The 17,804-nt window shown below is 43.1% G+C and overlaps 1 protein-coding gene across 2 annotated transcripts in view; it reads right to left on the reverse strand.

The window, feature by feature from the left end:
- Positions 1-17,804, reverse strand: part of LOC8035645 (cell adhesion molecule-related/down-regulated by oncogenes) — a 61,211-nt gene that overhangs the window by 23,854 nt on the left and 19,553 nt on the right. For both annotated transcript variants that reach the window (XM_040210798.3, XM_040210799.3), the window contains exons 7-11: positions 8,246-8,356; positions 7,236-7,391; positions 4,765-4,920; positions 2,055-2,147; positions 709-921 (exon numbers count right to left, since the gene is read on the reverse strand). In XM_040210798.3, the coding sequence (XP_040066732.1) occupies positions 709-921; positions 2,055-2,147; positions 4,765-4,920; positions 7,236-7,391; positions 8,246-8,356 (729 nt within the window). The remainder of the gene's footprint in view (positions 1-708; positions 922-2,054; positions 2,148-4,764; positions 4,921-7,235; positions 7,392-8,245; positions 8,357-17,804) is intronic.

Here is a 17,804-nt window from a genome sequence, read left to right on the forward strand (position 1 = left end):
GCGAATCTGCTGCGTCGGCCACTTGCGGTATCCTTTCCCGTGACACAGGAGTTCGTAGAGATTTCCCGCGTGTTTATCGCATCGTGAAACGCGAATTTGCCGTGTCCACAATATCAGTTCCCGCGTCACGTGGTTTGTAGTGGGTGCCCCGGTGCTTATCATTAATTTTCAATAAAGTTTTGCAGCAGCATTCCTAAAGATAGCCCACCCCATATTTTTCAACACTTATCTCTACATTTCAGGTGGGTGTTCTTACGGTTTTTACGGTAATCTAAAATTAGGAAAAAAAAACAACAAAAAACAGTAAGGAGGCCGACATACAACCAGGATTTCCTGAAGGGAAGATAATGCTCTTACCGCTCCCCTCTCCTAAGTTGGGGCAAGGTAAAAAGTTGAGAGGATACAGGAAAGGAGGAAGCGGGCAAAAGTCTAGAACACGAATAATATGTCGGCATTTATGCCTTTTAACAGTCTACTTCTAAATCTGAAATTACTAGTGCACAGTTAAGAATCCCATATCGCTTTGCTTCTAAGCACCACATGCATTCATTTAACCTTCTCCTCAACCAAAAGTTACAAACCGTGCAATGGCGGTGCCTCTTCACAACAGTGCCTGCTCTCTTTGCCCTACGAACTTAGAAAAAAAAAAAAAAGAAAACACATTTGTGGATGGCGGCATTCTTGTGTGAGCAAGATGGCATTCCCCACCTGCTTTGAGCCCCAGGACGGCGTGCGAGTGGATGTGGGGCGGGACGTCCTCCTCGACGGTCCTCCAGTGCGAGCGGGGGTTGGACACGTCCCGGAACTGGACCTTGAAGAAGGAGATGGGCAGGCCGTCGTTGTGGGGCACGCTCCAGCGCACCATCACAGAGTCGTCCGACAGACGAGAGATCTCGGGCCGGGAGGGAAGGACCAGCTTCACTGCGCCGCCAAGAAGACATGCTCTACACCGAGGGTTTCCAAGACCTGCCTTGGCTGATAGCCGAGGCAGGTGGGGGCCTAGACATTAATGCATGAAAACAGTTCAGAAGTATAGAAACCGTTCATAGTTACACATCAATGGGTGGCTCGGATGGAAATAAAGACACACAGGGGCAGGGACGTTTGAGAGAAGCTCCGAGAAACCCCGACGGTGCTCTGGGGAACCCAGTTTGAGAACTTGTGCTCTATGCCAGGCACATAGCCAGGATTTTGTTTCGAGGGGGGGCCCGCACATGAGAAAATGCTGTATGAGGGGGAGGAGAAGAGGAGGTCCCAGCAAAATGGAAAATTTTTTGGGGGGAGGGGGAGGGGGCCTGGGCCCCATGATCAACGTTTCGACTCGACATTGTTCGACATTTCAGACCTAAAGGTCTGAAATATCGAACAACTTCAGACCTAACCAATGCTTTGGACAGCTTGAAGTCTCAAAGTTCAATTTTTCTGACAAAATCGTTGCGAGCAATCGGCGGGAAGTATCACAGTGAAGCCGGCATTTTAGATTCTATGTTGGCTATACGGGGATCGGCTTGGTTTGCCAGTGCTACTTGAGTACTGCTAAGTCCAACCACCAGGTGACTCTATGCTCAGCTTTCTTCTTTTCACTAGCTGAGTGTCATCATCATGACCATTGTTACCCTTTTGCTTTGTGCATTCACCATACTACAGTCGTAGACTTGCATCTCTTACCTTGTCTCAATGAATTGTTTTCTAACTATGCTGGCTTGGACGCCATGGCCCCATCTGTTCTTCCGCCGCCGCAAAGTGTCGCTAAGCACGTAAAGTACTCTACCATAACGCTAGAAAAGCAGGCAGCGATCCTCAAGCTAACAGAAAGTAGACAAACGCAAGCGGAAGCGTGACCTGAAGCAAGGCACTATTGAGGTTTTTTTTAGGCCTGCTTAGACGTAATAATGGCAAGTGTTTTACTGTGCCGCTTTTTCGGACTGCTCTAATATTTTGACATTTTTTTAGTCCCTGCGAAGTCTAAAAAATAGGTTGTTGATTGACATTATAAAAATGACAGTACAAAAAAAAATTAAAATATTTAGCTTGAGTGTTATAAAAATTGTTACCTCCTTTGCTTTTTTTTCTTTTGTGGCCATCCTTTTTCTTGCCTGCGTTTTCAGCAGCTCCATTTATACTGTGTTGTTCATTCTCCTCTCCATCTGCAAATAAACACAAACTATAAAGCACAAACCTTTTCAGCGCTACGGGACAAGCAAGCAGAGGGGAAAATATTATCCCAAACCAGAAAAAACGGATCCCAAACAATGCTAACATAGTCCAAGTTTCGGGCGAACAAAAGTATTATAATTGAAGAATGGAAAAGATAACAGCATCGGTAACTAACTATGTTGGCTTGGTATAAGCTAGTCATCTGGTAATGTTTCATTTGAAGTATCCCCAACCGAATTTCTGTTACTTCTATTGACTAGAAATTATTTTTTTATGCATTACATGATGAGTCATATATTTTGAAGTTGTATTTTATACCAACAGGCAAATCATTTACCAGCCACCATTATCAAAATTCGCCAAAATCGAGCCGAACAAAAAGTAACAACATATCAGGGCGAACAAGCATAACTGCTTTGGTCAACAGCTGGTTCCCTATTTTCGAGAATTAGCTTTAAATGGCCGTAGCCGACGATTATGTGTTATGTTCCAAGATTAATAGTTACGACAATCAAGTAAAATTGCAGGTAGACCTTTCAGCTATGGAAAATTGGTGTAGTAAATGGCAAATGTCCTTTAATGTTTCAAAATGTAAAGTTGTCTCCTTTCACAAATACAGCAATGCATTTACTTATAATTACTCCATCGGTAGTTCTGTCTTACAAGCAACTAGAACTTACAAATACCTAGGTGTGCATTTCAGTAGACCTTTCGTGGTCCATCCACATACTGTAAACAGTATAATTTCCACTGCAAAAATCCCTTGGTTATCTGCAACTCACCTTAAAATTCGCTCCCCCTCACCTTGAAACTGCTCGCCTATACAACACTCATCCGCCCCAAACTAAAATTTGCCGCAGCGATATGGGATCTATACCATAACTATCTTATTGAAAACTTGGAAGTCATTTAAAACCGTGCTGTAAGATTCATATGCTCAGAGTATTCGTCCTTTACCAGCGTTACCCAACTAAAGAAACGTGCCATTCTGCCTATGCTATATCACCGTCGAAGAGTTGCCAGATTGTCACTGTTTTGTCAATATTACCACATCTCATTTCGAGGAAAAAATTTAACAGAAAAGAACAGGCGCCGCTTCATCGACTTCGAGTCGGATGCGCCAACACAAAAGCACGACTCCACCTCATTGGGCGCTCCTCTTCCCCGCTATGTGAAGCCTGCAACGTGGTGGAAGACCTTGACCATATTTTATGGACGTGCCCATTACTTGCAGACTGTCGTAAAAGCTTCCATGGAAATGTGAACATGGCCACCATACCTTCTCCGAATATGACAAAGGTTTTATTTCCAACGGGACCATGTGCAGTGCGAACAAGTGTTCTTCGAGCGGTCCTTGACTATTTGTCGTCATCAAGAAGAATCGCATCCCAACTATGATGTATACTTACTCCCCTCCCCTCCTCACCTCACCTCTGTCCCTCTTTCACCCCACTTCCCAGCAGGGTGACACAGCTGTCCCCTCTCCTGGGAGACTAACCTTTCACCTTGCCTCTTACCTCTTCTTTTGGATTATTTTATTAAAACAACATCACCACCACCACCACACACTGTCACCGAACCCCTATATCATGCTCCGTTCACACTTTTCAAATCACATTAACACCCAACAAGTGTCATATTGTCACCCAAACACAGATTGATTTGGAAGTTCCTTTTTTATTAGAACAGCCAAAGACTGGAACAATCTTCCTGAAAACATAGCACAGTTTAGGGACTTGGATGAATTCAAAAATGCTCTTATAGCGCTAGATTACTCATAGTTTTATAATGGTGAATTTCTTGCGTGCAATTGTGTTCTCCCTGCCTTTCTTGATATAGATGTTCTCTTTTTGCATTCTGTCCACAGGTTTTTGGAATTTTTGTTTCGTAATGCCCATTCCTCATGTAATCCCCCCCTTACAAAGGAGGGGGCCCTTTGAAAAATAAATAAATAAATAAATAAGAAAATAAAAAACATATTTTATAATCTTAGCAGAGTGCCTATTTTCACCTTTCAGTGGTCAAGACTAAGGCAATACGTGACAATTGCATAATAAAAGAAACAAATGCGTGAAAGGAACTAGCGAAAAACTCTAATGCCAAATATCTCCAGCGAACGTTTTCTCTTTATATTTTTTACAAATGTGGGCATGCCAAAGTGCAAAGCCTGATATCTGAATTCGAGGAATGAACATAATATACGCAGACGAAAAGTAGCAAAATGCCGTTTCTGTTTTCCTGGAAAAATATTCCAATAGGATGCAACTTTAAGTTTAGTATCCTTTGTATTTTATGTCTTTTCAAGCTGTCTGCCCGAACATATCCGTCGTCATCTCCTTTTCTGGCTGTGCTTTTATTTTCGTAACACTCAATAATTTTCTGAAAGTTGACTTTCGATAGTATCCATAGTGAACCGAGAGCCAGCTATCGACAGTTTATCTGTGTACCGTTTATATATACTATGAAAAACTACTGATACTACGGATAGTCAATTTAAGTGCTTCTTGGGTGCGCTCTTCATCATGCTCCCGCTTGTCAGGGTTTGCAGACCACTTTTTGTAAACTGCTCTCAAGGAGCTGAGCAGCAACCAGAGAGAGAATACTTTCCATCAACGTAAACAGACTTGTCCAGAATACGAGACTCGTTGAGTGCCAGAACTGAGATCCGAGCTGAAGACGACACAGTGCCAAGGAAGTTGGTGGCAAAACACTGATAGATGCCGCTCTGATGCTTTGTCATACGTTTGACGTGAATGGCGTTATCTGAAAGAAAACAAAGGCAATCAAAAGGATTAACATTCAGCACTGGTAAAGTAACGGCAGCCTCCCTTGTTAAGACGAGGGCACAATGTTTCTGTCTCGCAATGTGCACAGCAGTAATGATGCCTACAGCATAAAATAAACTTCATGGCTTTGTTTCCTACCCTCCACCAATAAAATGCAAATCTAAAATCAACAATGAAAAAATGTCTGTCAGACGAGCTATTGCGCAAAATTAAAACTTTCGGATGTATTCGAAGCAAGGTCAACTATACTCGTCACCTCAAGACAAAGAGCAAGATTTTCGCGTATCTAACTCAAAATGTGATTGTAAAAAATATATAAAAATATATTGCATTTGAAATATGTACATTTTAATAAAATATAAAATAACCCATCTTAAGTGCACATACAGTTCACCACATGGAAGGGAATATTAGTAGCGCTCTGTGAGGAGCTTAACCTCTTTTAGTAACGGGATGCGGACTGGCTAACAATAAGCTTATTCAGGCCACACCTGCTGCGAGACAATAGCAAACGTTCCCCGATCAGATGCTTGATTATGTTTCATGACAGCTGCCAACTGCTCCCTACAACAAGCATACTGGAGGCTACGCCTGACACTGGTACCCCCTCCCCCTTTGATAATCAGATCTCTACACAAAATATATTTATATAAAAAAAAAAGTTTTTTTAAAATTTATATTAACTAAGGCGAAACTGGCATGGAACGTAAACATTTTATTTTTATTTTTAGCTATCTGTACCAAAATTTCAGGGTACATTCATAGCACCTACGTAGGACCAACTGCTAAGTTTCATAAAGCTGTGCCCATCGGTACTTAATTTACAAAAAAGTTTCAGTATGCTTCACTTGCTTCCTTTATCCCGGGGAAATAGCAATGGGAAATTTATTATAAGCATTCCTGGATAGGCACCCCAGGGCATGACAAATACATTTTTATTAATTTCCGTTCAAAACTATATTTGCACAACACTGAATTTCATGTTGGTCCTTATCCTCATCCATCAAATTTAATTTGAATATTATAAAATGTTAACACAATTTTCCAATAAAAAGAAGCTTGCCATTCCCTCACAAAGTTATTTAGGAACAAAATAGAAAACCTGTAAACAATTCCCGAGATATAGCTTAAATGTGCGCCAATGCTAGCGGAAAAATTTATTTTGAGAAAATGGCAGTTGAAGCTTGCACATACATTCTTAGCATTTAGCCTGTTTCATGTGGTGCAATTCTGCTTGCGATTTTCATTCTTGCACAGCAAAGAGCTTGTGGACACGGTAATCATGCACCAAAATCCTCCTCCACGGTTTTTATTAATTTGTTTTTTCTGGAGCGAGCAACACTGCAACCAAAAATCCCGAAGATCGCAAGCAGGAACGCGCCCTGTGAATTGGCTTTACCTGCGGAGTAGCTGGAAGTGTCCTTGCATACTTTATTTTTGTTCTGCTGTGGTCTTTACTTAGTTTTGATGGCCGATGGCATAGATAGAAGCACAGTCTGAAGCAGTGAAGCAATCAGTATCGGTACCTCGCCGTGCAGAGGCGGGTTGTCGACGCAGCTTCCAATGGTCGCCATGCAAAGATGCTTGCATGGACTGCTTCCGTGCGTCGAATGCATGCACCGTCTCCCAATTCATTCCCCACATCTCTTGTGGCCACGAAACACGCGGGCAAAGTATGAGAAACTATTAAAACGTAGGACTGCAAACGGTCAAGAAAATAGCGAAAAGCGAAGTGGAGTTGACAAAGCACAGCAACAAGCAGACGACGCGAGGCGGTGAGACGCGACCCGGCAGCGTGGTAGCCATGGCAACGAAATAGGAACAAACGTCGCGGATAATAGTAGTCGCACGCTCCCTTGAGCGGGCGCTTAGGCCAATCGCTGCTTCGCAGTCGCGAGGCGGGAAAACGCTGATCACACCAAAACTATGCTGAGGACACTAATTAAAGGGCGGCAAAAAGAAGAAAAAGAAGAAAACAGCTTTTAAACGAGACTAAGATGGCAACCGCCCGCCAAGTTGAAAGCGAGTGGATATTGCTCAAAGCCCGGCTCGATTCTGAGTCTTTAGCGCGATTTAGAAGCCACCAGGACCTCGTAAATATTTTTTCTTAAACATATTTTATCAGTGAATCAGGCGCTGACAATTACAGAGGAGGTAGTTTATGAAATATACAACCCAAAAAAAAGTTTTTCCAGAAATAAACTTCTTCGCAATTTTTCAGTTTTCAACTCCACGTCCCCCCTTAATTATTCTTGGTTAGCAGAAAGAAATGTGGAGAAAAGGGGGAGCCACCTTCGACAGTGATGTGAGATGTGTGATGAACTCTTTTGCCATTGTGCAGCCAGTGCACAACGGGCAGAGGGTTTCCCTGCACAGAACACTGGAGCCTCAACTCTCCTCCGTGCAACACAAACTGGTTTTGCAAGGGTGTGACAATGTGGGGCAGTTCTGCAAATGAATGGGAGAGCAAACATACAGGGGTCTGCGGGCACAGAGTTCACGTAATAAACTAGAGGGAAAGGTTTTGTGCATTTCGACCACTTTGGAGCGGCGGAGCACGAATGCGGACATCGGTGGTCCAAAGGGGGCCATATTGTTGGCAACGCTTCGATATACACAAAGCACGAAAACGTCACTTGCAAGGTCTGTACCTACCATAACCCCGAAAGATAACCCACCCCTAATATTGGCATGATTTGCTATTTTTCTAAAAACACAGAAACATATTCCGCTTCTAGTAATTGCAGGGCATTGTCCGATGGTGATCTTGGAGGAAATGGTGTTACTTAGCCAAGGGAGGATATAAGCAGACATTGCTCACTGGGAAGGACGGTCGTCTTTGGTGATCGCCCCTCCCTGCGATCATAAGTTTCGCAGGTCACAGAATCTGAAACTAGCATTTTTTCTCATTGCACACCGCAATTAGCCCACTCTTTATTTTCATGCAATTTTTAATGGGCTATCTCTCAGGATATTTTGGTAGTGTTTTTCTAGCCCTATTTTCCATGACACTGGCGTCGCACATTGCAAATACTAATAGAGTTGACAAGCACTCCATCAACTTCAACTCGTTGTGGCAAAAGAAACGCACCTAACCCATCGTCTGCTTTCTTTCTCCGGCTTTCTGTCGCTCTCTTTCTCAATCTTTGCCTCAGGACCACCGATGTGAGCGCTTACAACTTGCTGCATTCTGCACCCACCTTTGTGAGCAGCTTAATTCCGCAAGCAACCAGCAATATTATAACGCACTCGTCTGCTTGAGAGACTACTGGAAGTCATTATGCAACATCTGGAAAACTCACCTTGAACAACCAGCTTTGTCTTGGAGGCAAAAATGGTATTGAGCCTGTTGCTTGCACTGCAGATGTACTGACCATTGTCTCTAAAGTGAACACTTACAATTTCCAGATTACCTGTAAAAGTGAGTGAAGAGAAATGTAATTGCGACTTTCACGTCACTATCTGTGACGTGACAGCATCATGCCACAGATATATGCAATCTGGTAGCACTTTATTCCTTCAACAAAAAGTCAATTAAGTGAGCTCATGACTTCATCTTCTCGACACCAAAGGCAAAAGAAATAAAAGCTGCTACACTACCACATTAATTAGAAGCCTTCACATCATTATCTTTCTAACAATGACCAATTCAATAAAGTATAATCTACACACGACTGGACTCATTAACCAGTCTCCAAAGGTGCTCTTCTAAGGTTAGATTAATTAACTTTTCAATCAATCTTAAAGACCCCTGAAAAGGAAAAAAAAAGTTTTTTTTTTTAAGTCTGATTGGGACACACATGTCAAAAAAATTAATTATATGAGAAACAAAATTTTTTAGAGCAATACAGTGTAGACCGCATATAACGTATGTCGCGGGAGTCGCGAAAATCCGCACTATAAGCGGTACCGCGTTATAACCAAAACATCAATTTTTCAGGCCAAAATACATGCCATGAGACAACCCACCTTGTAAAAGAATTTATTTTATGTTAGATGAAAAATAAAGCTTAGATTGAGGAAAGTCTTTATTTCACCAGACTAGTACACATCTCTCTCAAGTGTGTCACACATTTTGAAAGAAATAAGCGGCTTTTGCCTGGCGCAGCCTTTTAACGGCGTCGCGGGTTGCGGACGGACGTTGCGAGCGTTCAGGATTGCTAACCCTAATCACTTTTCTCCGGATGAAAACGTGTGAAAATTCGCATTTTTCATACGGTACGCGCCAGTAATACCTTGAACTTGAGCACAGGCATGAAATGCTCCAAATAAGAAATCCGGGCGATGTTCGAAAACACAAATGCTTAGAAAGCACCACTTTAGCCGAAGTAAACAAACACGACGACACGAGCGTTTCTGCCGTCAGAGTGCCGCCACATCGCCGCACGAGTAGGTGGATGTTCCCTTCTAGTACGTGCTGGGTTATCATAGCGACACACAACGAAAATTCACAGTCAAGCATAGCGCTTTTACACGGAACGATGAGATGAACGCCACAACCGACGCCATGTTTGCGGACAGAAGCCGCCGGCCCGCGATTGGCATGCAACGCGCGCGAACACTTCTCGACCTGCGATTGGTCTGTCGTTTCGGTTGTTTGTTTCCAACGCAGCGGAGGGACGCACGCACATGAACGACACGTGCGTGCGTCCTTCCGTCGCTATGGCAAATGAAGCCTCTCTCTTCGCTTCTCCGAGCAACCTCCTTGCCCCGCGAGTGCCGTTTGCGGCTCGCGCCGTTATCTAGTGTCGCCCAGGGAAGCGTGCTCGCTGCTCCGGTCGTCGGCGCGGTCCGCGGGCTGTGCCAGAAACCGCACTATAACCGGTATTTCCCTTCGCGCGCCTGCATTTTAAGCGGTATGTAATTACATGGAGTTCTATGGGAGGCGAACCGGTGGTTTAAAAAAACCGCGTTATACCCGGTCCTGCACTCTAAGCGGTTACGTTGTAAGTGGTCTATACTGTATTGACGGCGAGAGATTTATTTGAAATTCTGCGCGCGATGTTCATGACATCACGGGTCATCCCGAAATGACTATCTCGGTCGTGAAGGTGAAGCGGATCCACCTCTCCTCCATGTGCCCGAAACGCAGAGAGAAAACAAGTGGAAAGGAGGTGACTGCCGACTAAATCGCATCTCACGCCATCAATATTGCTCTAATTTTTTTTTTGTGTAAAATTAAGTTTTTTACACGCGTGTCCCAACCAGACAGTTAAAAGAAAAGACTATTTTTCTTTTCACTTTTTTTTAAAAGGCTGCAGGTGTTTGAGCAGCCACTAGAAAAGGCAGGATGCCAGATCAACTCAGCCTTTACAACCTTTTTTGCATATGAAAAGACTGGTGCACAGCAGTGATGCGGAATGGGCACCTCCATTCCCTTCCAACTTCATTCTGGGGAATTGGAGTTTCCAACAATTCCATTCAATTCCTAGGAACGAAGACACTGGGCTTATTCCCATCCCTAGAATGGCCAAACCCTACGATTCCATAACCCTCATTCCTAAAAGTGAAAAATTGGTGCTTCACTCTTTAAAGCTACAATACACTAGGCTCGCAATAATTCAAACTCGGATATTGCATACTTTTCGTTAATTCAAGCAACTTTCAAAATTTTGGTTGTCCTACTCTGTTTTTAATGTATTCATAAGCCGCTCAATTAGAACAACATTTTCGTTTATTTCATACTTTTAGTTTTCGCGGCCCTGTTGAGTGCGCTTCTTTCCATGCACCGGTGCACTGCGGAGAAGCAACACCTGCAAGCTTGCTTCCGTCGGTGTTGCTTTTCCACAGTGCAAGGTGGGAGCGCACTCAACGGGGCTGGAGCGGGCATACATGAGCTATGAAAACGGGCACCAAGTGAGGATTTCCAGAGAAACTGGCGCGGATGCTGCGACGTGGCGGCATCGCATAGGTTCACGTCACAGCGTCCGCCTAAGTTGCTGTAAAAACGGCCACACGGTGCCGTGCCCATTTTCATCTCTCATCTGTCCCCTGCTTAATAGTCCACATTAAAGAGTCCCTGAAAAGAAAAAGTTTTTTTAAACAGTCTGGTTGAGACGTGCCTGTCAGGAAATATATTTTAAAGGAGCGATGCAACAATTTTTGTAATTTGCGCAAATACCGCTTAAAACGGATCCCTAACGTTAATGACCTATAAAACACGCGTTCGTTTTTCATCCCACGCAATAGAAGTCCCATAAAAAAATTGAAGAAAAACGAGCAGCGTTCACCCCCTCAACTCGCAGCCAGAACAAGCAGCCACGTGATCTGGAGCCGATTATATGCCGCCAGTGTTGATCATAGCCACGCGCTGGGGTTGGCAAAGCGCAGAACACGCGCTGAGTTCCAGACATTGTTATGGTTCGGCTATCCTCGTCATAGCAGCGATTGGACACGGGCCACTACCCGAATGCTTCTCGAGCTAGCAAATATCACGAGCCCAAATCGAGTGCTCACGCAATGCTCGGGTTCAATCTATGAACCGCATTCAAATATCGGTGTACTGCGATCCCCACGTTACGTCATCAAATTTTGCAAAGGAGAGAGATTGAATGAAAATGATCGCTTTTGTCCTTGAAACTACACCGCAACAAAGGAGTTTCTTGGCCAGTGGCGTTGCGTGTGAGTATCCTTCAGTCCCACTACTGCCAGTAAGCTCGTGTCAAGTGAAAAACATTCCAATTGAATATCGTTGCACCACTCCTTTAAGCGTTTTCTTAGAGCAATATTGATTCTGTGCGCGAAGTTTATGACGTCACGGGTCATTCCGGAATGACCATCTCCGTCGTGAAGGCGAAGCCAATCCACCTCTCCTCCACGCACCCGAAATGCAGAGAAAACAAGTGGAAAGGAGGTGACTACCGACTAAATCACATTTCGTGTTGTCAATATTGCTCTAAAAATGATTTTTTTTCACGTAAAATTAACTTTTTGTAGAGCAAGTCCCAACTAGACTGTTAAAAAAACCTTTTTCTTTTCTTTTATAAATAAATATGTAAAATGTATGACATAAATAAACTTATGTCATACATTTCACAAATGTTTCATGTGTGGCATACCTGCTTATGATCAGTAGGCATATGCAAGGGATATTATCAAACATCTGCTTTGCATGTGTAGCCATTCCTACGGCAAATCATAATTTTATCTTGCATCATAATTAGATTAATTTCTGGTTATTCAAAATTCTGATAATTCAAACAAAATTCATGGCTTCCTGGAGTATGAATTGATGAGAGTCTACTGTATGTTACAGGAGAAAAGCAGCCTAATGCTAACATTATCAAACGTACAGACGACTGCAAAAATATGCAAAGTTCATCCCTAAAGCACTCATTCTACTAAGCCGAGTGGTTTCTGGCACATGACAGTGCTGGTGATGTCGGCAGAGCCCGTCAAGCGTAAAAGGTTTGCAACAGATGCCAAAAATTAAATCCCCCCCCCCCCCCTCCCCTTTTCTTTGCACACAAACCAAATACATGCACTTTACTTCTAGGAGATACATGGCCAGCGCGTTGTTTATTTGAGAAGGCCTTAAAAATGACTTGTAAGTGCAAAGTGCAAAAGAAGCTATCTTGCTCTCTGCTTCAAATACCTGCAAAAAAGCAGCACTAGAACGCTGTCAAAATTGACGCTGCGCATACTGGCCCCAAATCTTGATGCACTGTGGCCCGCGCACAAAACTGCTGACAAAATGCCATCGCTACGGTGCCAGCATGAGGGACTGTGGCGCTATATTATGAAATTCAATTCACAACATATACTTTTAAGTTTTCCGTAAGATTCTCACGATTTTTTAACATATTCAAATGAACTCTTTACTTGTTTTACAAGTTTCGGACTTCGTCATCTTGAGTCGTGAAATCTGCTACACGGCGGCGACACCATCGAGCTTCGCTTCGGTCGGCGCTATAAAACGGGCGGTTGAGCTGCACTCCAATGGGATTTGCGGCCTTCTTGGCTGAAAAGCTTATCGCTCGTCTGTTTCGTCTTGCAGCTTTTCGTCCGCCCGATTTGATCAGCAAAGCAGAGCACGACGGCTATCACTCCTGCATGGTTCATCCATCGTTTCACCGCCGCTCAAGTTTCGGACTTCGTCATCTTGCGTCGTGAAATCTGCTACACGGCGGCGACACCATCGAGCTTCGCTTTGGTCGGCGCTATAAAACGGGCGGTTGAGCTGCACTCCGTTGGGATTTGCGGCCTTCTTGGCTGAAAAGCTTATCGCTCGTCTGTTTCGTCTTGCAGGTAAGAACACTGCACCGTTTTCACTTAGCTGTGTTACTCTGGCCGCAAATCCCAGCGCGAGTGTATCGTGTACATCTACTTTGTGAGCATGGGCACCTGCCTTGCTGCCTATCGTGCTCGCATTGGACGTTTTTTTCGATCTCGTTCCACTAAAGGACGTCATCGATTGTTGTTACCTACTCTGAACTTGTCTTTGCCAAAGTTCCGCCTGGTATTCGTCTCAGTGTGCGTTTGCGCTCTACTGATTCTTGCGGGTGATGTCGAGACTAATCCTGGGGGGCTATGTTGCGCTTTTTGCACTCCCAGGAGACTAGGGAGAGGGAAGTGACGTCAACGACACAGCAAACGCAGATTGGGAGTTGATTTTGTTTTCTTCTGTCAACATCCAATCTGCATTTGCTGTGTCGTTGACGTCACTTCCCTCTTCCTAGTCTCCTGGGAGTGCAAAAAGCGCAACATAGCACCCCTGGACCTAAAACCGATTCCACGCAGCTCGAAAGGCTCCAGACCACTCTAGACAGGCTTCTGCAGAATACCGAAAGCTATCAGAAAGAAAATACGGACAAATTATATGCTATTCAGGCCGGCATTTCGAGCCTAAGAGGAAGGGTGACGGAACTTGAAAAAAAAGTGGACGCTCAATCGAGCTGCCAGGAGGACGTGATTTTAATGAAACACGATATAAGCTCACTGGAAAGCAATTTACGGAAATTATCTCTAACCTGTAGTAATGTTGACGCGGTAGCGCGGCACGTAGATGCTCTGGATAATCACTCTCGACGAAATAATCTTATCTTCAAAGGAATTCCGGAGGAACACGGTGAGACTTGGAATCGTACTGAACAGATAGTGATAGACTTTGTTAAAACTTACCTAAACGTTGACCCGGGTGAAATTGAAAGGGCACATCGTATAGGTAGGAAACGTAACAGGTTTCACCGTATGATTGTTGTTAAGTTCCAAAGTTTTAAGAAAAAACAAGAAGTGCTTAGTAAGGCCCCGGCCTTAAGGAATGTTCCATCCTTAAAAGTATGAATTGACGAAGATTTCTCGCCACATATTCAGGAGGCTCGTAGGAAACTCAGAGAATTTGGAAAACCGCATCGTGATGCGCAGAAAAAAGTTCGATTTGGTTTCGACAAACTGTTCATCGACGACAAAGCGTTTGTTTACGACTCCACTTTGAACCAGGTGGTTGAATTGCAAAACGCTCCCTCCAACCCTGAGCTTCCAATCTCTCAAGAACGAGAATGACGGTCTACCACAGAAAGTGAGGTCAATCAGTTAACTTTCCTTGTTGCTAATTTTAGAAGCTTGTTGTCAAAACAAGATGAGTTGAGTAGCACTATTGAAGTATGCCGCCCCCCCCGTCATTTTGGGAAGCGAAACATGGCTGTCTAGTAGTATACCTAATGAAGAACTTTTAATTCACAGTGATTTTACCATTCATAGAAAAGATTGTTCATGGTCTAGGGGAGGTGGTGTTCGTGTTGCAATCCAAAAGTGTTTCTCCTCGGTAGTTGTGGAGCTAGATGCCGATATTGAGGTATGCTTTGTCAAAGTTAAATGTGCATTTTCTCATATCTTAGTTGGAGTTTGTTATAGGCCTCCAGACTCGCAAGCTGTGTTTCTCCAGGAAATGTATAAAATTTTGAATTTTGTTACACTACGTTACCCGCAGTGTCCTGTATTTCTTGGTGGGGATTTCAATTATCTCGGGATTGACTGGATTGATTGTGTGCCTGAGAATAGTTGCAGAAGTTCTTCGCAGTGTAGGGACTTCATTGATATTTGTAAATCTTGTTCTCTTGACCAGGTTGTGTTGGTGCCTATGCGAAACAATGCGATTCTTGATTTATTCTTAACGTCTATTCCGGAGTTAATTCTATCTGTAAATGCTATTGACGCTATCAGTGACCACCAAATGGTGGTGATCGACGCTAACATTGCTGTTCACAAAAAGTGTTGCGAACATAAAGTCATCTTTGATTATGCTAGGGCAAACCTACCGGAGATTACTTCGGCACTCGAGTCATTCCTTATCGAATTTCAGGGTTCTTTTAGTCTCAGATCAGTTGAAGATAACTGGACTCTAATCAAGGACAGGCTTTTAGAACTTATGCATCTATTTGTGCCTAAAATCAAAATACCATCCAATACACAAAAGCCATGGTTCTAGAGGTATCTAAAAGGCCTCCTTAACACCAAAAAACAACTTTTTTTAGGTGCAAAGAAGCATAATAGTACGACCTCTTGGGACAAATATTTAAACCATTCTAAACTGTAAGCAGGCAATTGAAGATGCCAAACAACGATTCTTTGGTGGCACTCTTAAACAACTACGAAGTTCAAATCCCAAAAAATTTTGGAAAATCATTAGCCCTCCGAAAAGTCAAAATGCCCCGAGCGGTCTTTCTGACATCCACGGGGATACGTTGTCCGATTTAAAAAGTGCGATTACTTTTAATCAATTCTTTGGAGGGGCTTTCACTGATGAGTCATTTCCTTTACCTGCCTGTGATAACATTTATAATAATTCTTTCCTTGATCGCATCTTTGTTGATTCTGATGGGATAAGGCAGCTTATCCTCAACCTTTCCAATTCAACAAGCCCGGGTAGTGACAGAATTACGTCTAAACTGCTCAAACTCGCGCTGCAGGTCTCGAGTATTCTTCTGCAACTTTTATTTCAACAAAGTCTGGACCAAGGATACTAACCTAAGGACTGGAAACATGCAAAAGTTACCCCTATTTTTAAATCCGGTGATGCTACGTCCGCCAACAACTACCGTCCCATTTCCCTAACTAGCATACCCTGTAAACTTCTGGAACATGTGATCTACAGCCATATTGTGAATTACCTTACAGAAATTAATTTCTTTTTTCCTAACCAACACGGCTTCCGTAAAGAGAAGTCGTGTGAAACTCAGTTATTTGAATTTATCACTGATATCCATGACAACATTCATTCACAAACGCAAACTGACGCTATCTTTATCAATTTTTCGAAAGCGTTTGATTGGGTCCCGCACCAGCGTTTGATAAGTAAACTTAAGTCACTTAATATGCGTCAGTCTCTTGTAGACTGGATCAAAGAATTCCTTTCTGAAAGAACTCAATCAGTCTCGATCCATAACGATTCATCTCGAAGTATCTCAATAAAATCCGGTGTCCCGCAAGGCTCCGTCCTCGGCCCTCTTCTCTTTTTAATTTCCATTAATGATCTACCTAACTTAATTTGTTCAAAAATTCAGCTATACGCTGACGACTGCGTAATATACAGGCGCATTATCTCGAACGAAGATAGCTTCACCCTCCAGTGTGACCTTGATTCGCTATGGTTATGGTGCGTTAAATGGCAAATGGATATCAATATTACAAAGACCAAGCTTCTTACTTTTGCTACAATTAAGTCTAAGTCTGCCTTTGATTATAAAGTTAATGGTGCAATTCTTAAAAATGTAACTCGTTACAAATACCTCGGAGTATTTCAAACGGATAATCTCGACTGGAAAATGCATATTGATCATATTGTGAGCAAAGCGAATCGATCTCTAGGGTATCTTAGGAGGAACTTGTTTTTAGCACCAAGTGACGTTCGATTGTTAGCTTACAAATCTTTTATTCTTTCAAAACTAGAATATGCGAGCATTATTTGGAGCCCATGGCAAGATTATTTAATTAAAAAAATAGAGTCTGTTCAGAACAAAGCCGTACGTTTTATTCTTAGAGATTATTCCTTTACGTCGAGTGTGACGGCACATAAAACAAGAGCTGACCTTGTTCCTTTATGTAATAGACGGAAAGTATCACGACTGGCTTTTCTTCAATGCGTGTATTATTACAACGCTGACCTTAAAAGTCAACTTTTACTACCGCCCCATAGGATTTTTCCTCGGCATGATCACCGTCATAAAATTAGGCTACCCTTATGTCGCACTAAGCATTTTTCAGAGTCGCCCTTGATCTTGGCTATTCATGAATGGAATGACCTCCCTGAAAGTGTGGTTGATATCTCAGACTGTGCACAGTTTAGGAGTGTATGTGAAGAATTATTTAAGTCAGTTTAATTTTATACGCTCTCTGGTGTGTAGCTGTTGTGTATATAGTATGCTGTGTATGTGTGCGCGATCTGTCGCGTGCCGTTTTCAATGTTAGTGTTTTCTTGTTTTTGCAGCGAACTTTTTCTTTTGTCTCTCCCCCCCTCATGTAATGCCTCCGGGCACTTTAAGGGAACAATAAATGAAATGAAATGAAATGAAATGAAATGAAATTACCATGGGAACACTAGAATATTTGCTGAATTAAAAGCTACACGCTAGTCGCCCACAGTCATAGCAGCCATTTGTCGCATCTTGTGGCGCCAGGAACGACATCTTGCTTGTCCACAACTTTTTATTTTTGGTTGCTTCAAGGGAAGCCCGCCACATTCATCCTCGAAGAAGCATGAGCCGGTGAGACAATCAAGCCGTCAGTTACCCTCAGTGCAATGATGCTGTTTCAAGAATAAATTTGACCAGGCACTGGTGTTGTGCCAGCAGGTTGATTGCAAAAGCTTGCGTAAGAACAAAGCCCATTTTATTCCCACTTCATTCCAGGCAAAAAGAATCAAAT

Source organism: Ixodes scapularis, unplaced genomic scaffold (genome assembly GCF_016920785.2).
Source record: "Ixodes scapularis isolate PalLabHiFi unplaced genomic scaffold, ASM1692078v2 PGA_scaffold0__279_contigs__length_252992795, whole genome shotgun sequence".
In the NCBI taxonomy this organism is placed as follows: Eukaryota; Metazoa; Arthropoda; class Arachnida; order Ixodida; family Ixodidae; genus Ixodes; species Ixodes scapularis.